Source organism: Scyliorhinus torazame, chromosome 3 (assembly GCF_047496885.1).
Source record: "Scyliorhinus torazame isolate Kashiwa2021f chromosome 3, sScyTor2.1, whole genome shotgun sequence".
NCBI lineage: Eukaryota > Metazoa > Chordata > Chondrichthyes > Carcharhiniformes > Scyliorhinidae > Scyliorhinus > Scyliorhinus torazame.
The window spans coordinates 101,299,196-101,321,607 of record NC_092709.1 but is presented as its reverse complement, the minus strand read 5'-3'; the positions used below and the strand labels follow the sequence as shown (position 1 = coordinate 101,321,607).

Genomic DNA, 22,412 nt, shown 5'->3' with positions numbered 1-22,412 from the left:
GGATCTTCCGGTTCCACCAATGACGCAGCCCTGCCGCGAGTTTCCTGGTGGTTCGGTTAGGGGAACATTCAACGGAAAACCCCGTTAACAATGGTAGGTGCAGAAGATCCCGCCGGCAGCCATTGGCGGGCTGCCTCCACTGCCGGGTTGCGTGGAAAATCCTGCCCAATAGATTTTGCACTTCTCTGTAATTTCCTTGCAAATCTATACATCTTTTCCACTAATCAGTGACCTACAGAATACACCCAGCAGTCTAATGGTATCTGTATTGTTTCTTAACTCTAACCAAATAGATTGTGTCCTTGGCCCCTTTAGGACATCCTTTCTCTCCAGCACTGTAATATTCCCCCTAATAAATGCTGTCACTCTCTCATTTTCTTTCCTTCCTCATCTTTTATAAACACTTTATAACCAGATTCATTGGCTTGGTACAATGTGTATACTGAGTGCATAGGCATGCAAGTACCATGAGTTGGCATGGAAGGTATCAGGGGCCATTTGTGTGGGTGGAGGGGCATGCGTTGGCATGGAGAGGGAAAGGGAGCATTACCTTTCAAAGGTCCTGGATCCAGATAATTTCTCACAACTCTTCTGAGAAGTGGGAATCAAGGAATCGGCTCCGGTTTGCTATCTTTAGATTTTCCCACCTCTGTTCCGACTTGGTCGGAGGTATGAAAATCTGGGACCTGCCTTTCCTGTTCTTTCCTTTTTAAAAAAAATTAGAGTACCCAATTCATTTTTCCCAATTAAGGGGCAATTTAGCGTTGCCAATCCACCTGGCTTGTACATTTTTGGATTGTGGGGCGAAACCCACGCAAACAAGGGGAGAATGTGCAAACTCTACACGGGAAGCATTGGAAAGGGTGCAGAGGAGATTTACCAGAATGTTGCCTGGTATGGAGGGAAGATCTTATGAGGAAAGGATGAGGGACTTGAGGCTGTTTTCATTAGAGAGAAGAAGGTTAAGAGGTGACTTAATTGAGGCATTCAAGGTGATCAGAGGATTGGGTAGGGTGGACAGTGAGAGCCTTCTTTCTCGGATGGTGATGTCTAGCACGAGGGGACATAGCTTTAAATTGAGGGAGATAGATATAGGACAGGTGTCAGAGGTAGGTTCTTTACTCAGAGAGTAGTAAGGGCGTGGAATGCCCTGCCTGCAACAGTAGTGGACTCGCAAATAACAGTAGTACGTAATACAGAGATTACTACCTTTGAGATTCTGCTTGCTCATCTAATTCCAAACTTCCTAAAATCTAAAAGAAGTCCTCATCCCTCTTTATAGTTTTGTTGCTGGTACTGATATGAACCTTAACCTTTGGCTGTTCACCACCCTTCCATTTCAGAGAACCTTGCAGTTAAGCAGTGACACTCTTGTCCTTGGCACATGTTGGATTTATCTCTGCAGCTGCAAAAATGCCCTAACTATAAAATCCACCATCACTATTGCTTTCTCAATCTTCGTCCTGTACAGCTGAGCCAGCCATGGTGCCAAGGGTTTGGCGCTGGTGGAATCATCACCCTCAAGTATTCAGAACTGAATACTGATTAGAGACGGTGATGCACTCAGGGACTTGTACACTTCCTGCTTGATCATCTGGCAGTCGCTCATTCCCTCTCTGCCTTGACGCTTTTAAGCTGTGGGGTAACCACCTCTCAAAATGTGCCATCCATGAAATTCTCAGCCGGGGGGATGCATCGCAGCGATGCCAGTAGTTGCTCAAGCTCCAAAACCGGACAGTCAGATTTGGTTAACTGTAAAGATAAAACCCCCAACATAAATTCTTCCTTTTGTTGCAGCATGATGCAAACCTGGAGGCCTTATAGGCCAGCTTTGTTGTACTGATGTAGGTGTAGGAAACAAACCAAAGGCTTCATGGCTGTCTTTCCTGCATAAAAGCTTTCCTTTTCTGAATCCTGAGTTAAGAGAATTATTTATGATTCAGAATCTTTATTGTTTTGAAATATATAAGTGAAGTACTGTAATCCAGTTTACACTAATTCCAGATAGATCTGTTCATATTAATGAAATTGTGCTATGCTTACCCATCAATCACCACACTCCATCACCATGGCCATTTATTGTCACATCTGCAATATTGCTAATTTCCACTTATCCATCATTGCCATTGAAAGTCTTAACCATACATCTTGTTGATCCAATTTTCCACACCTTCCCCAACACTCCATACATTTCAACTTGCCAAATCTCAGCAGACGGTATCCTGTCCTATTATCAGCTTTGACAAAGAGTCATCGGACTCGAAACGTTAGCTCTTTTCTCTCCCTACAGATGCTGCCAGACGTGCTGAGATTTTCCAGCATTTTCTCTTTCGTTTCAGATTGCAGCATCCACAGTAATTTGCTTGTATTCTGTCCTATATTGAGTTGTGTATGTCTACTACTCTTGTCTTCACTGACCTCCATGAACTTCCTGATCCCAATGCATTGAATTTCATATTGCCATCTTTACATCCCTCAATGAGTATGTCCCACGCTATCTCCTTAACCTCTTCCAATCATAATCCTCTTCTACACCCAGTTCGTTGGTACATCTCCCTTTCATGCCAACCTTCTGTTACGTTTCTTTGTATGTGTTTCTCTCCTGCCGAGTGAGGGCTTGACAACATGAGTCAACTTTCACAATAGGCCCAGGCAAAAAGCATTGAGAAACAGTCCAAGTCACTTCCTCAGCAGGGGCTGGTTTAGCACAGGGCTAAATAGCTGGCTTTTAAAGCAGACCAAGCCAGGCCAGCAGCGTGGGTTCAATTCCCATACCAGCCTCCCCGAACAGGCACCAGAATGTGGCGACTAGGGGCTTGTCACAGTAACTTAATTTGAAGCCTGCTTGTGACAATAAGCGATTTTCATTTTTTAATTTCATTTTTCAAGGACCTTAGGTGAAGTGACTTTAATTCTTTGAGAATGTTTTTTGCTGTGTATAAAGCTGAATGAGAAGGGTAATTGAACCCAAAGCAAAATACTGAAAATGTTGGAAATCTCAAATAGAAATAGAAAATGATGTAAACATTCGGCAGTTCAGGTGGCTCTATGGAGAAAGAAATAGAGATAACGCCAATGACACACAAAAAATGTTGGAAATCTGGAAAAGTCCCAAGGCATAATTACTCACTTGTATGGAGTTGGAACATTGCCAGTCCTAATATGCGGGAGTCCTAACAAGTTAGGAGTCAGTGATCTGAATGACCAGTCTTAAGTGCACTCAACTATTCATAGAACATAAACAGTAATCTATTGGTTAGCAAGTAAAACACTTTTTCTGAACTGACAGGTCACATCCCCGACAAAGCAGAACGCCAGGTCAGCATTCACAGACAGGACTGAGTTATTACATACTGTGGAGATGGAAAATGTATTAGAAAACAAACAAACAGAATCATCTAATCTTGTGTTGCAGCCTGGATTGTACCAGAGGTCCAAATATGATCCCATTGACTAAGGTGAATTATGCTGTTAGAGTATGTGCAGCAGTGTGGTAAACACAATCAAAAAAGCACATAACCAGAGCAATTCTACCTCTCCCAACACCAGGAGAACAACTTTTGCAAATAATTTTCATTCCATCATAGTAGATGTCATAATAAAATCTCCTTTTTGTTGTGTGTGTGTGGAGAATGCCATGATTCTTTATTGGGACTGACCATGTTCAACTACCTGATCCATCAGAAATCTATGATCAATCAAAAAGATTACTGGAAACATCAAGGTTTTTTGAATGGCTTAAGAAAGGTGTCTACAATAAAGGATTGAATAGATGTGATGCCACATTACATACCTTAAAATTAAGCTCATTTTTATTCTCCCCAACAAAGTCATACAGTGCTTTGGCTTTTCCTCTTTTATTCCCTGAAACTTGCTGATTTGCTGTGCTTGCTTCTCCTGAAAAAAATGGTTTTGTGAATATAAATATTGAAGTTTGTTCAGAGATATCCTCCACAACTTCACGTCATTGTGAATATTATCTACAGTATACAACTTTTTTTTTCTGTTTTAAAAAATGTATTTTATTCCAAACTTATTCAAACAGTTACAAAACATAAACAGTCCGGGAACATGCTCCCCATTTGATGATTTTACATTTTGTATGTGTTTTTCCCCATTTTCACCCCCCCCCCCCCCCCCCCCCCCCCCCCCCGGCCACTGTGATGAACAGCTCCTCGAACATGGCCACAACCAGTCCCCACCTTGCCTCAAAGCCCTCCACTGAACCCCTCAGTTCATACTTGATTTTTTCCAAACGGAGAAAGTCATATAAGTCACCTAGCCAGGCCGCCATTCCAATAAGATCCTTCGGCAGGCAATCAGAGAGGCGAAGGCCACAATACCGGCCTTCCCCCTCTTCATCAGGTCTAGCTTCTACAATATCCCGAATATCGCCACCATAGGGTCCGGCCTGACCCCCCCCCCCGACACACAACCTTTGTTCGTGCCGCAACACTCCCGCCCAGTATCTCTCCAACTTCATGCAGCCCCAGAATATGTGTGTGTTTGTTGGTCCCCACCCACACTTCTCACACTCATCTACCACTCCTGGAAGAACCCACTCATCCTTGCCCGAGCCATTTGCAACCTGTGTACCACCTTAAACTGTATCAGGCTCATCCTCGCACACGAGGAGGTCAAGTTTATCCTGCGTAGTGCCTCGCTCCACATTCCACAATTTATCACCCCTCCCACTTCTCCTTAATCTTCACCACCTGCTCACCTTTCTTGGTCTCCCAACCATTAATATATATCTCCAATCCTGCTCCCCCTTCCACATCCAGGAGCAGCAACCGCTCCAATAGGGCATACTTCAGCAGCTTGGGGAACCCTTTCCAGACACTCCGTGCAAAGTCCCTTACCTGTAAATATCTAAACTCGCTTCTTCTCAGGAGCTCTACCCTCTCCTTCAGCTCCTCTATACTAGAAAGCCTCTCTAAAGGTACAAATCTCCCCCTTACCAGCCTCCCTTCTCCCTACTTCCTGTACATACCGTCCATTCCCCCCCACCTCAAATCCATGGTTCTCACACAACAACGTTAACACTGACATCCCCTCTGTCCTAAAGTGCCTTCTCAACTGGTTCCAGATCTTTACTGTGGACTGTACAACTGGGCTCTCCGTATATCTCCTTGGCGGCAGCACTATAGCCCTCAGGCTGGACCCCCGACAGGATTCTTCCTCCACCATAACCCATTCTGCCCCCTCTCCCTCCCACCACCGCCTCACCCTCTCCACATTCGCTATGCATAATAATGCAACATGTTTGGCAACGCCAACTACCACCTTCTGCCTCTGTAAAAGGGTCCCCCATACCCATGGCATCTTCCCCGCTCACATGAACTCTGAAATAACCGTATCCAACTTCTGGAAAAAGGCCTTTGGTACAAAAATCAAAAGGGTCTGGAATATAAAGAAGGAACCATGCCAGGACATTCATTTTCACCACTTTGACCCTCCCTGCCAGAGTCAGACGCAGCGTATCCCACCTCTTAAAATCCTCCATGATCTCCTCCACTAGCTTTGTTAAGTTCCATTCATGCAACATCATTCACTCTCCCGTTACCTGGATCCCCAGGTATCTGAACCTGTCTCTTGCTACCTTGAATAGTAGCCCCCCCTAGGTTGACTCTTAGACCCAACTCGTTTACCAGGAACACCTCACTTTTCCCTACGTTCAGCCTGTAGCCTGAGAAAATCCCAAACCTCTCTACTAGGCCCATAATCCTCCCCATGCTCTCCAGCGGGTCCGACACATACAGTAACAGGTCATCTGCATATAGCGACACCTGGTGCTCCCTGCTCCCCCTGCTAATCCCTTGCCACACTGCCGACCCCACTGCTGACCCCCTAAGGGCCATTGCCAGGTGCTCTATTGCTAGCACGAACAGCAGCGGCAACAGCGGGCACACCTGCCTCATTCCCCTGTGCAACCCAAATCTTTGTGAGTTCATCTCGTTACGTTTGCCACCGGGGCCACATACAACAGGCTCACCCACGTCACAAGCTTCGGCCCGAACCCGAACTTTCCCAGGACCTCGAACAGGTCCTGCCACTCCACCCAATCAAATGCCTTCTCCGCATCCACGAACCCCACTCTGCCTCAGATTTGGTACCAATTCTCTCAACAGGTTCATAATCACGTTCAACAATTGCCTTATATTACTGGAGAGTTGCCTGCCCTTTACAAAGCCCGTTTGGTCCTCCGCAACCACCCCAAGAAACACCCTTCCATCCTCCCCGCCACCAACTTGGCGAGCACTTTTACGTCCATGTTTATCAGTGATATGGGCCTGTACGTCCCACATTCTTTGGTATTAATATGAACGTTGCCTGCGTCATCACTCTAATTTTTAATTTCAATACACCTTAATTTATTTTTTTGGTATGAATGCCTTTATCAACTGCAGATGGACAAACATGTAAACTGATGAAATCCAAATCAATTGTTTTTGTAAGAATTGTACAGACGTCAATAATAAACTATCAATTACAAACCAATTACAAACTCCCAACAGGTTCTAAATCAAAAAGCACATGTAAGGTACATGGGTCAGCATTTTACACTCTCCCCAGCGGCTTCTGAGGCAGAGTGGGGGGGGGGTGGGGGGGGGGGGGGGGGGGGGGGGGGGGGGGGAAGCATAAAATTGCATTGACGGCATTCCCTTCGGAATCCCACCCGAACTGACACAGGCGCCATTTCTGAGTGGGGTGGGCAGGCCCTCAGTCAGGAAGCCCAGTCATGCCCCTAATAAGGCCCTTACAACCAGAGAATAGAACTGTAGAGTCCCGACAGTGCAAGAGGAGGCCATTTGGCCCATCAAGTCTGCACCCACCCTCTGAAAATGCACCCTACTAGGCCCTCTCTCCCCGTCCTATTCCTGTAATCCCACCTTGCCTGCACATCTTTGGACACTAAGGGGCAATTTAGCATGGCCAATCCACATAATCTGCAGATCTTTGGACTGAGGGAGGAAACTGGAGCACCCGGAGGAAACCCATGCAGACATAGGGAGAACATGCAAACTCCACACAGCACTGCTGCCTCACAGCGCTGAGGACCCGGGTTCGATCCTGGCCCCGGATCACTGTCTGTGTGGAGTTTGCACATTCTCCCAGTGTCTGCGTGGGTCTCACCCCCACAACCCAAAAAAATGTGCAGGGTTAAGTAGATTGGCCACGCTAAATTGCCCAATTGGCAAAAAATAATTGAGTACTCTAAATGTATAAAAAATAAAAAACTTCAGTCATCCAAGGCCAGAATTGAACCCGGGTCCCTGGTGTTGTGAGGCTGCACTGTGCCATTTATAGTGCCCAGCCTCAATTTTTTGTTGGCAGCCACTTGGGCCAGGGTGCCAAACAGAAAAAGTCTCAATGCTCAATCTCAACCGGTAAGGTGGGGGTGGGCCCTCAATTTGAAGGCCCCTTCAGATTTGCCCCCCCCCCCACCCCTCCAGCGACCTGGGAGCTCTGCCCTCCATTCCCCCCTTCCAACCCTGACCTACCCCCCTGACACAGAGATCTCCCCCAGGGCACCCCTGCCTCCCGGGACAACTGATACTTGCCTGGTGAGGCCCTGGGTTTAGGCCAAGGCACGGCACTTCAGTGCCTCTTCTGGCCACTGCAGTGCTGTGCCTGTAGGGGCTGGAGAGCTGTCAGCAAATCGGATTGGCCGACAGCTCTTCAAGGTGGGACTTCCATCCAAGGCCTGATAGAAGTCCTGTCTGCTGCCAGTCAATTCTCAATTGAACAGAAAATGGCGGCGGGTCGGTCAGAGTCAGGGGGCGTTCCGTTCCCTGCCAACTCTCAGGGCGGAAGGCGTTGAGTGCTCGCCATCCTGAAAATTCAAGCCATGTAAATTATTCCTCATCAATTTCACAAAATCTGATGGCAGTTTCACTTGGCAACAATGTGACTGGATAACTTATAACTTTGTCACTGGAGTCAACATTTACTGGACAGCTGTAATTTGTGCTTCATTTTTTTTAAAGTGGTACATTCCCATTTCTTTCATAATTTTCACATACATTACAATCTAATTTTTCTTCCCTATTTTGCCTTTCTAGGTCACCCATGTCCTATGTCAGAGGATGGGTTGGCAATGTACCCCCCAGCCTTTACGTTTACCATCAGGCTAGCAACAACTCTTCCCCTTTCACCCCTTCCTTGTTCTTTTTAGTCTCTTTCTGTCTCTATCCTTCCTGGTTCCTTCATTTCACCAATGGATAACAATTCACGGAATGTCATATAAAGTGCCTTTATTCTGATTCTCATGCATCACATTGGCTGATTTTTCTGAATTCAATGATGACGCTCCTCCAATGAATCATTTTAATTATACTATGAATGGAATAATGAGCATTCATAGAATCTAGAATCATAGAATTCAAAGGGTTACACGGAACAGGAGTTGGCCATTTCCACAATTCAACTGGGTCATGGTGGATCGACATCTTAACTCCACTTACCTGCCTTGGTTCCACATCCCTTAATACCTTTACTTAATAAAGATGTATCAACCTCGGGTTTAAAATTTTCAATTGATATAGCCTTAGTAGCTTTTTGGGGAGGGTGGGAAAAATTACCCATTTCCAATCAAATCCTTTAACCATTTTAAATACTTCAATTATATACCCCTAAGTCTCAAGGGAAATACTCAAGGGAATTTTAGTCTTTGCAACCTGTCCTCATAACTTAAGCTCTTTTAAATCTGGCATCATACTGTTAAAATCTGCCCTGCACCCCTGCCAGGGCTAGCAGAGGGTGCGGTACCCAGAACAACCTGATACATGAGATGCAGTCTAACTAGTGCTTTTCCAAACTATAGCAAAAGATCTACACACTCGAATAGCAACCTTCTTCTTGACATAACATTGAGCCTTTCACTAGCTTTGAAATTTAGTTTTTGTGTCTGTCCTCTAGCTTTTAGTGACTTACGTATGTGAAGCCTTAATTCTCCCTGCTCCTCTACAGCTCCTAACTTCTCATCATATAAGGAAATATAAGAAAGTATTTTTCTATAACAATATTTTGGTTCCAAAGTTACGAGCATATTGCATTAAAAAAAAAAACTTTAAAGTATCCAAATTCCAGGAACAACAAATAAATAAAAAGACAATTCCTTCAAATTCAGTGTGGTGGATTCTTAGCTTAGTGATGGTACCTGAGCAGATTTGAACAAACACAGTTGGGAATGTCCCTTCACGCCCATTCAGTTCCCCCTTGCACCACTCAGAGTCCAACTGCTCTGTGATAAGGATCCGATCTCCCCGTTTAAATGGCAAATCGTCAGCAGATTCGGCTTTGAAATCATAAATTGCTTCACACCACTGAGAGTTTGAGCTTCCAACCTACAGAGTTTACAGAAAACCAGTCAGCTTATTTCAGCAACAGCAGAAAATAAAAACACACATACTGAACCAATTAAAAAGACGACCAGGAGAAATGGTAAATGTCTGTCATGGAAAGTAATTTAATGAATCTAGATAGTACAGGAAGCCCTGAGCTGCTAATGATCTCGATATCCGGCCTCCCCGAACAGGCGCCGGAATGTGGCGACTAGGGGCTTTTCACAGTAACTTCATTGAAGCCTACTTGTGACAATAAGCAATTATTATTATATCCTGGTAACCACGGGTACACTATTGCTCATTTGTCACCAAATGGGAGTGGTCAATACAAATACTCCCTTGTCTAGTTTTAGTAAATTAGAAAATAAGTAAATTAAACTATCCCTTTCATCACAGGTCAGCCCTTGGGAGGACAGAGAGGCACCACTGTGACAAGCTGTTCTGTTAGCAGCTGGTTTGAGATCTGCAAGGCTGGTCCAGGCTGACTCAACATTTTGTCTTCCTGTTCTTACGGATACTGCACCCATCAGTACAGTGAACAAATAAACTGCATACATTTAATACCTAGCAATATGTAATGTAATAACACGTTCTAAATAAGACACAAGGCAAATATAAACTTTAAAAAAATAAATTTAGAGTACCCAATTCATTTTTTACAATTAAGGGGCAATTTAGCGTAGCCAATCCATCTACCCTGCACATCTTTAGGTTTTGGGGGCGAAACCCATACAAACACGGGGAGAATGTGCAAACTCCACATGGACGGTGACCCATAGCCGAGATCGAACCTGGGACCTTGGCGCCATGAGGCAGCAGTACTAACCACTGTGTCACTGTGCTTCCCTGAATATAAACTTTTAAATACAGAATTTATAAAAAGGATGCAAAAATTAGTTTTGTTAAACTAGTTGCACTTAATTGGAATACATTTACGTCCACAGCTCCAGTTTAGTGGCAAATGTAGAACCATCAATTAGTAACCACGAGGAGGTTGAGAGGGCATGACTCACTGATATGTATATGTACTTGCATGTAACTTTATGCAAGATTGCATGAATTGCAAAAAGACTCCTACCTGACTACATGAAGAGGTCTCAACTGCTTTACCACCTGCTGATATGTCAGAACCTGAGGAAAGATTCAATACATTTGTTTTTAATAAATGATTTGTATTTCCAACTTGAGTTTCCAACCATAAAATCACACCATTATCGACTATGAGTTACTCTGTTGTAAGTTGTAAGTATTATATACACTCAATGATATGATAAAAATACATTATGATTCAAATTGCCTTGGAATTTGCCTAAAGTTCTGGTTTATAGTGGAAAAGTGATAAAGTACTGAACAGTGACTCGGCAGGTATTTCACGAAGGATAGCTGGTGTCAAAACTGGCCATTTCTCAGAATGACATTTTGGCAATAATTTTGAATCAGTCGGTACTTAGTGAAGTCTGATACATGATAGGCAGCATTTCAGAGAAGAAAGCATTCAATGCATTTAACTGGCTAATGACATTATGTCTGTATTTAATGGTTCTATTTAAACTTTTAAAACTAATTGCAATTTCAACAGGGATGTACTTAAAGTTTTTAAATCTTAGTCAATCTGCTGGTGTAGCAAGAAGCTAGCAGCACTATTGTGAAAATTGGACAGCAAAGCTGGTGATTACACATGTGCAGTTAATGTGGAAATTCAGAAATTGCTGTCCAAGTTGTCCTGCTTCCCTAAATGTTTCCCAAACACAACGGACGCGATTCAGCTAAAAGGGAACAAAGTCCCACAGCAAGCACGTTTAGCTGCATGTTTCCCAGTCCTCACAGCGCTGAGAAATACATGGCTATAAAACAGCACCTGCCTTAGATAAGGGGCCTAAGCGGGGAACGCGCAGTCGAGGCCGCACATTGCCCCATTATGTGCTCTGAGGAGATCTGCTCACTGGAGTTCCTCAGTGCAGCGAGAGATCGGGACACTATTTAAAAATGGCGTCCTGATCTCCGAGGCTCCTGACGTGACCCCCCCCCCCCCCCCCGACCCCAAGCCCCAACACACTATGGGAGGGTCCCCACACAAACCCCCCCACCAACACACTATGGGAGGGTCCATAGTGATAGTGTGTTGGGGAGGGGGGGGGGGGGGGGGCGCATTGTAATTTACTCCTGAAAAGTAGAAGGAAAATAGAATTTTCTTCAAGCGATCACTAATTGTTTCCATGAGTAAACTAGCAGGGATTTATGGAATTCTAGAAACCCCACAGTGCCGAATGAGGCCATTCAGCCCATTGGGTCCACACCAACCCTCTAGACCCACGCCTCCACCCTATCCCCATAACCCCACCTAACCTTTTGGACAGTAAGAGACAATTTAGCATGGCCAATTTGCCCATTGGACTGTGATCGTAGTGCTGTGACATTTAAATGTTAAAATTGATAGTGACTGATGATACCATAGTAATAGCCTTGGTGACAGAGCCGCGCCCCCCACCCCCCTCCCAAATTCCTGAAAGAGCCTTTGTATAGAAATTTGAAGGGCAATTTATTGGAATGATTTCCACTTTAAAGAAATGTGGGTTGTGAATCTCACCACTTTGTTTAATGATAACAAATACAAATGCTTACTTCAGTTTCTGTTGGGCGAGTTTGCTTTATACCAGACAAAAGAATTTCTTCAGCCTAACCAACAGAAATCTAGTCAATCAGAATTCATTTGCAGTAACTTTGCACTTCTGTAGTGGTTTGACAACCACTTAACTATTAAAGTAATGACCAAGAATGTGAATTTAGCTGTAGATATCAGGAAACTAATTAGGCATAGCATTGAAATTTCAAAGCCTGATGAATTGACAATACTGTTGCTCTGATTAAGAAAGACAAATGTATTACCTCAGGTGCTGGACTCCGGTATTTACTCTCGTGCATAATCAACAGTTGAGTTTTGAAATCATACACACAGTTTAAACTACAATCAAGTTTTACAAATTGTATGCAAAACATAACTGCATAGCTTGCATTGCAAATGTAGGGTAATCATTCAATAACATTTGTAAACTGCAAACAGATGTCAGAGGTGTGATCTACCGGTCACGTTGTGCCTGAAAGTCAGCACGCCGCAGCGCAACATGACCGGTAGATGCTGGCAGAACCCGCTCCCGGGATCTACCCGGCTTGCCATGCCTCACGAGATCTAACAAGATCATTGTGGGTGGGATCATTTTTTGGCAAATCTGCGTATTAGAGCGAGACAGCTAATCTCACTCTAATATGCAGTTCTTCGAGGTAACCGAGGCATTGGGTATCGAATCCCTTTGGCTCGGAGACCTTGGGCAAGCGCTGTTCAGTATTGAGCCCCACAAACGGGGACCACAGAGAACAGCACTCATGGGAATCTCCCAGGGGATTGGAGACCCCAAGGTTCATGTCCTCTGGGCAGGGTGGTACCCTGGCACTGCTGGGGCCATCTGGGCATTGGCACTGCCAGCCTGACACCCTGGCAGTGCTATTTGGGTGCCAACCTGGCATTGTCAATATGCCCAGGTGGCTCTGTCAGAGGGCAGAGTCACTGCCAAGGTGCCAAGCTGGCATTTTGTTTTTACTGATGGGGATCGGGCATGGTGGTGTCATGTGCACATGAGGTGGGATGTGGAGGTCTTGAGGATCTCCTTATAGGGGAGTTGGGACTTTGGGGGGTTCGGGGGTCATGTCAGTGGGGGGTTCGAGAGATCCTGATGCCATTTCTCTCCCTGCACTGAGGAGTTCCGACGAACGGGGCTCCTTGGTGCAGGAAACGGGACTAAGTGCAGCTTTGACCGCTGGTTTCCGGCGTAGGTCCCATAATCTAACCAGAGTCATGTTAGATAGCATTGTGTTCCTCGGCGCTGCAACGCTGGGAAACACACGGCTCAACGTGCTCACTATGGGACTCTGTTCCCGTTTTGTGAGATTGGGCCCTAGATCTCAAAGAATAAGGCAAGAGTTGGCAACCCTAATTACACCATTTGGCACAGCAAGACGGTTCTAGGTTTGATTGCTTTTACTCAAATCAACCTGTTCGACTGGACAAAATTGGATAGGTAGAGTGGTGTATGGATGCAAAGATGAATTTTGTCCTACTGGCTTTGCCTTCTGCTGCTGAATCATGGTTTGACATCAATGGAAGACACAGATATAGATCTACTAGCAGTTGATTTACAATTAAAGAAACATGGGGAGACAGCAGCCTTTAATCCTCCTTTACTCAACCGTTCTCAATCAAACATGACAAACTATTTTCATTATGATTTTCAAATCAACTAGAACCAAATTAAATCAAGAAGGCGAGTTTTATTGGCGACAGGACTTCAACTCATGGTGAAATGTCACCCACTTGAGATAATGCAATTTTAAAGAAACAGAATCTCATTAAAACAAATGTCATCTCCGAATCCTTTCTCTTCTCCAATTATTTCCTACCTCTTATCTTCACAGTGCCTCTAAAGGTCTCATCATTATCTTCAACTTCAGATGGGCAGATGAGTGTAGAACCATGTACCATACCAATAAAGCTCCGTGTGAATGCAGGAAACCAACCAATCAGAAAAAAGCGATAAGTTCACTGTGAATTACACTGGAGGATTGCAAATTCAAGTTAGGCAGCCCTTCACGGGACTGATCTCATAGCATTTGCATTTTGTAGTTTTTTTTGTATGTGTCGTAACTTTACTGGCTCTGACTCGATATTTTGAGGTCAAAACGGAAGATTTATGACACTTCACAATTCTTGTCACTTAAAAAAAAAGTCTCACCTGGAGGAGGAGGTGAATTCAGTACAGCCTGCTGCTCAGAGGTTGGTAGATCCTCAACAATCTCGACAAAATTTAGAGGGAAAATTCCAGAGCGGCCTTTCAGCTGTCCTCGAGCCCACTCCTCACCCATATACTCTTTCAGTGCAACAACATCCCCTTCATAGAAAGTGAGTTCATCAGCCTGGTCTCCTTCAAAGTCAAACCGAGCCACACATCGCGGACCCCTGGATGACAAGTGATTGGTCAGTAAATATCATTATCACACCCTTGTACATTCACATTTTATGTTGTAAATCCACTGACTATATATAAACAGCAATTTGGGTTTCCTAATAACATTTCAATCAAAAACAAGAAACATTTAATAAAATACATGTTACATGCTCAAATTGCCACCAATAGTGTTAACAATTGGTATAATTGAAAATCATCTGCATGCAACAGGTTTCAGCAATATCCGCATAACAAATGTAAAAATATCCAGGTAAATTTTTTTGGTCTTAAGTTCAATTCAGTCCTGTCGCCAATGGCTAGGCACTGGTGCAGTCAGAAATGCAATGTGTTGACTGCATTAAATTCTCTCTGGTCAGTTCATTTGCACAACAATCATTCACAGCCTACAGGTGGGCATATTTTAGAGTACTAAAGCTGGAAGGAGACATGGAAAAGTAGTGCTTTCCAAAAAGAAAGAGAAAGGGACCCCATAGTGGAGGCATGAAAAGAATTTGTTGGGAGTGATAATGCAGCCCAGTATCACACTGTGTTGTATGGCTGGTAAAGTGGACATTGGGATGCAAGAAGTGGGAGAGAAGGTTGGACATATTTGGCACCATGTTTAGTGGCCGGGGATCGATTCTGATCTCGAGCGAACGGCTCAGCAATGTCCCGTCTTCCAGGAACACCTTAATTTTCCTACTGCTTCGCCTCTTCATCCCTGGAAATGGCCAGCCCGCCCCTGGGCCAGGGTTCACGCTGACTTCACTGGTTCCTCCATGGGTTCCATGTTTCTCCTGCTGGTGGATGCCTATTTGAAGTGGTTAGAGGTCCACCGGATTACAACGATCAATTCTCGTGCTACAGTTAGGGCAGCACGGTGGCAGTGGTTAGCACTGCTGCCTCACACGCCAAGGTCCCAGGTTCGATCCCGGCCCTGGGTCACATCCGTGTGGAGTTTGCACATTTTTCCCATGTTTGCGTGGGTTTCACCCCCTGTAGCCATCTAGGATGGCCACATCCCGATTACAAATAGATACTTGCAAAGAATGGAGGGAAAATTGGACAATACTGGAAAACAAGCAGGTGCAAGGTCTGTCTGTTGATTAGAGCCTTGGCTCTCAGACAGGACAGAAACTGCTAAGCCATCTACATACTAATGAGCCATCTCCGGGGACAAAAGCTAAACATTTAGATAAACAATGTTAAGGCAGACACCCGGCGCCAGAGGAGACTCAAACAAAGCAAACCAACAGCCACCTAGGACACGCCCAGCAACCAGGGAACCCATCCCTCTATTGGAGGAAGATCAATAAGAATGATTGGGAAAGTTCCAATTAATTGAGGCCAAGTTCAAGGCCCGCCCAAAAGCGCGCAATGCCCTTTTGGGTATAAAACGTATCCCCCAAGAGAGAATCTTTCTTCTTTGGCCTTGGCTCTCAGCGAAGAGAGACCAGCCTAGCAGCTACGCCAGACCAAGTAAGTTCCAAGTCAACGCACGCTACGAGATAGACGCTCCTAGTTGCTATCCTGTAAACAGCTCAACCCAGCAGCCACAGAACCGAGCAACGGCCATTGTTCCTCTGACTGAGTGGGCACCCGAAGCTAAGTATAGGCTTTAGTAATACTGATAGTTTAGTTTGTAGAGTTTATGCATGAGTAGATTTGACTGTGTGTATATAAATGAGCATTGCTTTTGAACTTACTAATTGGTGTATCGAGTCTGTGATCAGTATTCGGTTCTGAACCTTGTGGCGGTGTCGAAAGATACCTGGCGACTCTTGAGCAAACGTAATTAAACAGAGCCAAATTAAAAGTCAACACCAAAAAGGGCAACATTTACTGGCGACATCTGACGGGACTCGATTTAGAAGTGGCCTAACCACTCCGAGAGAACCCAAAATTTGAATTGAGAATCCAATTGAAAACAGAAAAACCACAAGCGTAAGAACAGTACTGATCAAGCCTCTGAGATTCGGAAGTGTGTTAATGAATGCGTACTAACAGGGATATAAGGTAAACCCGAGAGATTTTGTTGTGTAAAACTGTCTGGAGTTTTGTAGGCCGGAAATTAGCGTAAGCCGTACCCGTGTTTACATCACCACTTTATCACCCCCTGTTCCAAATTCAGTAGAGAACCGAGATAGAGAAAATGGCAATGAAGGAAGTGGAACGCCTTATGAACCCTCAGGAATTCGAGGTCGCAGCGACCAGTAGAGTAGGACAGTGTCCCGTTTGGGAAGATGAGATCAGGGAATATCTCAAAGGGAAAGGATGGCCCTTTTGGAATGAATTCTGCACTAATGAGGAAACAGGTCCCGGGAGTATCGGACATAGTTGGTGGGGGAACCTGTCAGAGATACATAAGAAGAGCTTAGGGAAAGCTCGCAAGCCGATGGCAATCGTGTCCCGTTTGGCACAATTGCGAGGCACAGAGGAGGTCGTTAGGATGCTCCATAGAGAGATAGAGGTGAGAGACAGAAGCAGTGAGGTAGACGTGAGCGAGGTAGAGAAGGAGAATCGAGATTTAAAAGAGCAGTTAACAGCAAGGGACAGAGAGGTGGATGATGCCAAGAGGGCACATCAGTCTTGTCTCGCGCATTTGAACAGTTTTCAGACGCAATACGATAAAGCCGACCAAGACACGCAACGTGCGGTCTTGGTAAGACAAGAGACAGAACAGCAAGTGGAGAAATTGCAGAAACAGTGCAATGATTTAAAAGCAGCCCTTCGAGCACGCCATACTTCGACGACGGAACAATGGCAGAGCTCCGTAGACCACACAAAGTGCCGGAAGCAAATTGCAGAATTGCAATCTCTGCTTTCCGTTCAAAATGGGTTTCAAAGCACATTTGGACCACAATTAGATCAAGAAAACGGCTCCGACTGGCAGGAATTGAACGAGACTGCCCATAGATACGTACACAGGACATGTACGCAGGAAAAACCCTAGAAAAGGAAAGCGCCCCAACCCCCAACCGAACAGGCAGAACACACCCCCATGAACTCTGTAACCACATGCCGCAGGAGAAGGAGAAGCACATTTCCTTTATGCAACCCCGTTAACCGTGACCCAATTACGGGACTCGTGTGGAAAAATTACACCGTTCCTTCCCACATCAGACCCCCACCAATTTTTCGCGAAAGTCAAACAGCAGCCAACCATGTACGGCCTGGACGAGAAGGAGCAAGTGAAGCTCCAGTTTTAAGCCTCGACCCTTCAGTCGTGGCAGCCCTTCCCGACCCACAGAATGTAGGAGGAGGCACACTCCAAGAGATGCACACAGCGATCCTTGATGCGATCGGCTTTAACAGAGGAGACCCCGTAGAAGGCCTAAATAAGTGTAGGCAAAAGAAGACAGAGCACCCCACAGCGTTTTCTGGACGCTTGTGGATACACTTCACAGCAGTTTTCGGAGAGTTAGCCCGCGCCCATTTGTCCCCAGATAATATGGCCAAATGGACCCGAATTCTAGTCTCCCACGCCACAGAAGCAGGACGAAAAGCTTGCGCAAATTATGACCCCTCAGGTGAGGCCCAAAATGAAAAATGGGTTTTGAAGAGATTGTCCCGCGCTTGGGAGCAATCAATTGCAGGCAACACCGCATTTATAACACCCGATAAAGAGCAGGCAGACATGAACCCAGTTAAAGCGCACCAGAACCCCGCGTGGGTAAATGAGGGCAGGAACAGCCCACCCCAGCCCAAAGCTCAGGAATGTTACAATTGTGGACAGCTAGGACACTTGTACGAGAGTGCAACGCACCCCAAAAGCAGCAGAGAAGCCAACAGACAGGCACCCTAAACAGGAATAGGGCAAAGCCGATCCATAGCATTAGCTATGGGGATTATGGGGATAGGGTGGAGGTGTTGACCTTGGGTAGGATGCTCTTTCCAAGAGCCGGTGCAGACTCGATGGGCCGAATGGCCTCCTTCTGTACTGTAAATTCTATGTCTATGTCTATGTCTGAGCGCCCGTTCAGAGAATGCAGACATGAACAGCACCGAATGACGGTGTTCGGGCTCCCCGACTTGAGTCTGCGACACCCTTTGGGTCAAGTCCGGTAGACCGGTAGTGGCAGGCAAAGTTCGGGGACACCCCGTAGAATTTCTTTGGGACACAGGAGGGTCCCGCACCACACTCAATTCCTCCACGATGTTTCAGCGAGACACGCGGCCCACAACAGACACCATCACAATCAGCGGTTTTACAGGCCATTTACAACAGGGACACATCACAGCCCCTGTAGCAATACAAATAGGGAACATCACAACTAAGCACCCCGTAGTTTTGGTTGATCTGCCCCAGACAGCAGAACATATCCTTGGGATTGATTTCATGAGCTCCCATAACCTTTCTTTTGACCCAGTTAACAAGTGTGTTTGGAAAATGGCAAAGGCAGCACGATCCCCCGCCACGCTCACAGTAGGAGAGTACGTAAACAGGATTAGCTCAGTAGGAGACTTCTGGTTCGACCCTCGAACCATTAGTGCAGACAAACAGGTTAGAGCAGTCCTGCAGGAACATAAAGCAGCATTTGCACAGCACAAGCATGACTGTGGCAAATTGGCTGGCTTTGTGAACATTGTAGGTCCCGACCCTAAACCCCAGAAGCAGGACGGATTTCCCCAGGAAGCAGAGGGAGAAATCTCCAAAGTAATAGAGAGTTTGTTGGATCAAGGCGTGGCCTCCAAAAACAACGCACCAATTTGGCCCGTCAGGAAACTGGATGGATCATGGCGACTGACCATTGATTACCGGGAACTGAACAAAGTAACCCCAGCAGCAGCCCCCACCGTAGCCACGAGTACCGAGGCCATGCTATAACAGGGACTCCAATCAAATTTTTTTTCGGTTTTGGACATTAGTAACGGCCTTTAGTCCATTCCATTGGCTAAAGCGTGCCAGTACAAATTTGTCTTTACATTCCAAGGGCAACAGTAGACGTGGACGTGCCTTCCACAACTCCCTCTCCATTTTCCACCGACAGCTGGCAAATGGATTAGCAAAATTTTCCCACCCCAATTGTCTGGTCCAGTACATAGACGACTTGTTACTACAGACAGACACAAAGGGAGAGCACATTTCGCTTCTCGCCGAACTCCTAAATGAAATTGGTTGTAAAGTCAACTCCAAGAAGGCCCAGATTTTGAAAGAAAAAGTGATTTACTTGGGAACAGTGATCACACATGGTAAACGCGAGATCGAGCAAAAGAGAATTGACACAATCGTCAAATTGCCCTTCCCCACAATGTCTCAGCCCTCCTGTCATTTTTAGGACTGGTTGGCTACTGCCGAAAACATATTGACGGTTTCGCCACTAAAGCAGCGCTCCTTTCCAAACTTCTCAAGAAGCAGGCACATTGGGAATGGCTTCCACAGCATACAGATGCAAAAAGAGCACTCGGCACAGCCCCCGCACTACAGGTCGAAGATCCACTTTCCCCATACGCAATCGAAGTTGCAAGCACCTACCGAACCCTTTCGGCCGTACTCCTCCAGGAACGCCATGATCAATTACGCCTCACGGGTGTTAGACCCCGTAGAGCAAGGATTTTTTTGCCCGTGAAAGGCACCTGCTCGCAGTTTTTTGGGCAGTACAATACTCCGCCTACATTACAGGGCTCAACCCCATCACCATCTTCACAGAACACCCCCCTGACACAGCTATTGTTAGACGCCAGACTTAAGGGTGGCACAGTCAGCCAAATCCGCGCAGCCCGTTGGACCCTTCTTTTACAGGGACGGGACATCACAGTAAAACGAACCAAGACCCACACATTCCTTGCCGATAATAGCAGTATGCAGGCACTCCTCATGCGTGTGAGATCATCACCACAAAACAGAACACAGGCCCAATTATTCCCAAAACACCTCCCAGGAAAATAGGTAGTACACCCCAGAGACCCCAACCCACAGACACGTGCGCACCCCTGAAGATTTATGTGGATGGCTCCACCACAGTGTTAAATGGAAAGAGAATTACCGGTTGCGGTATTTACGTAGAGGACGCGCAGGGACGCACCCTAGATTAAATTTCATTAAAGTTGCCAGGACACCAAGGCTCGCAGGCAGCAGAACTGGCAGCGATTGCATACATTGTAGACCACCCCGACTCGTTCCCGACCCGACATCTATTCAGACAGCTTGCATGTCTGTAATTGTTTGACAGAGTTCCTACCACTCTGGGAAACAAGAGGATTTGTTTCCACGGACGGTAAACGCCTACCCTCAGCCTCATTTCTCCGCCATATCTTAGAGACAGCGAAGGATAGGAAATACGGAATAATTGGTTCGCAGTCATCACCGTTCTTCCCCCCCTGGTAACGTTAAAGCAGACGCCCTAGCGAAGGCAGGCTCCAGGCATGGTTATTTTTGGAACCCCGCCGAAAGCACCCCGGTACACGCAGCTCAGGTCTCACTGACCAACATTCAGGATCTAGCAAAGGCACAGAAAGAGGACGAGAAACTCGGGGAAGTTTTAAAGGGAACCTTCCCAGCCCCGTCTGATAAATACAAAAACGCAATAACCACACAGGACGGTGTGATTTTGAAAGAAGGCATTTATATAGTTCGCAGCCAGGACAGGAACCAGATCATTTGTCAGTTACAATCATGGACACCAAGGTATTGAACCCACCCTAGCCCACCTCAGCCCGCTCTGTTGGTGGCCTGATTTAAAAACCAATGTAACGCACTACATAGAGAATTGCTTAATCTGTGCCCAGAACAATCCGGGCAGATATGCGAAAAAGGCTCAACTTAGTCATTCCCGCCCCGTTAATGGACCCTGGACAAATCTCCAGATAGATTATATACGACCCCTACCCCCATGCAGAAATGGTTACAAGTATGTGTTGGTGGTCATAGACAGCTTCACAAAATGGGTGGAAGCTTTTCCATCGCGAACTAATACGGCCAAGACAACGGCTAAAATATTAACACACCACATCTTTACAAGATGGGGACTCCCACGCAGTGTAGAGTCCGATCAAGGCTCCCATTTCACCGGACGTGTAATGAAAAACGCCCTCACGATTTTCGGCATTCGACAAAAGTTTCATATTGCATACCACCCTCAACCAAGTGGTATTGTAGAGCGGATGAATAGGACATTAAAAGCCACCCTCAGGAAAATGGTTCAGCAGAATAACAGCACCTGGGATTCAGTTCTCCCATTTACTTTAATGTTTGTAAGAAACACGGTATCCACGCCCACAGGATACACCCGCCACACCCTCATGACCGGACGCCCCATGAAAGGCACTTGATATTTATTAGGACTGGATTTGGCCAGCCCCGCAGTCACAGACTCACACATGAAAATGCGGTTCAAAAAATGCTCCAGAATATAAAGGCAGCCCAGCTCGCAGCAGCTGTGAGACTTGGAACCAGGAAGAAACAGAGCAAGGCTTGTTTCGACAAAACAATACACGCCACTGAGTTTACAGTAGGGCAACAAGTTATGCTTTCCCTTTACAACCCCAGTTCATTCCTTTCCCCAAAATTTTCCGGACTGTACTCCATTTTGGACAAAGTCAGCCCCTCAGTACACAAAATAACCTATCCCAATGGTAAGTCTGCGTGGTTTCATATAAACCAGCGCAAGGCTTATGGCTCGCAGAATAACCACACACACCACATCCTGCTCGCAGCAGCAGACGAGCATGCCCGCACACAGATGACGTTTTCCTACCCTCCCCCACCCAGTCCAGCCCATCCTCAGACACGATTTCAACTCCGTCCCCAGAGGCACAACTCCGCCTCTCCCTTCCCTCAACCAGCAGCGACAGCGATCGCGATGACGATAGCCACAGCACACCACGTTACGACTGTACCCCTGCACCAGGCCCCACTCCCAACGAATCCGAGCATGATTCTACTGACCCCTTCGAGATTACATATATCAAAGCCCCCGACCCAGACCCACCGCCCGACGATTACGGATTGAAACCTAGTAACGCCAACCTCAACACACGATTCTGGCACCGAGACAATTTGTTCAGGCTCATCCGGAATGATGAGATGGACCCAAATTCGCCCCAAGCAGCTTTAGCACGATTA

The 22,412-nt window shown here is 46.0% G+C and overlaps 1 protein-coding gene across 2 annotated transcripts in view; it reads right to left on the bottom strand.

The window, feature by feature from the left end:
• Positions 1-22,412, bottom strand: part of sh3d19 (SH3 domain containing 19) — a 342,707-nt gene that overhangs the window by 5,722 nt on the left and 314,573 nt on the right. For both annotated transcript variants that reach the window (XM_072496064.1, XM_072496063.1), the window contains exons 17-20: positions 14,135-14,358; positions 10,429-10,481; positions 9,164-9,350; positions 3,794-3,897 (exon numbers count right to left, since the gene is read on the bottom strand). In XM_072496064.1, the coding sequence (XP_072352165.1) occupies positions 3,794-3,897; positions 9,164-9,350; positions 10,429-10,481; positions 14,135-14,358 (568 nt within the window). The remainder of the gene's footprint in view (positions 1-3,793; positions 3,898-9,163; positions 9,351-10,428; positions 10,482-14,134; positions 14,359-22,412) is intronic.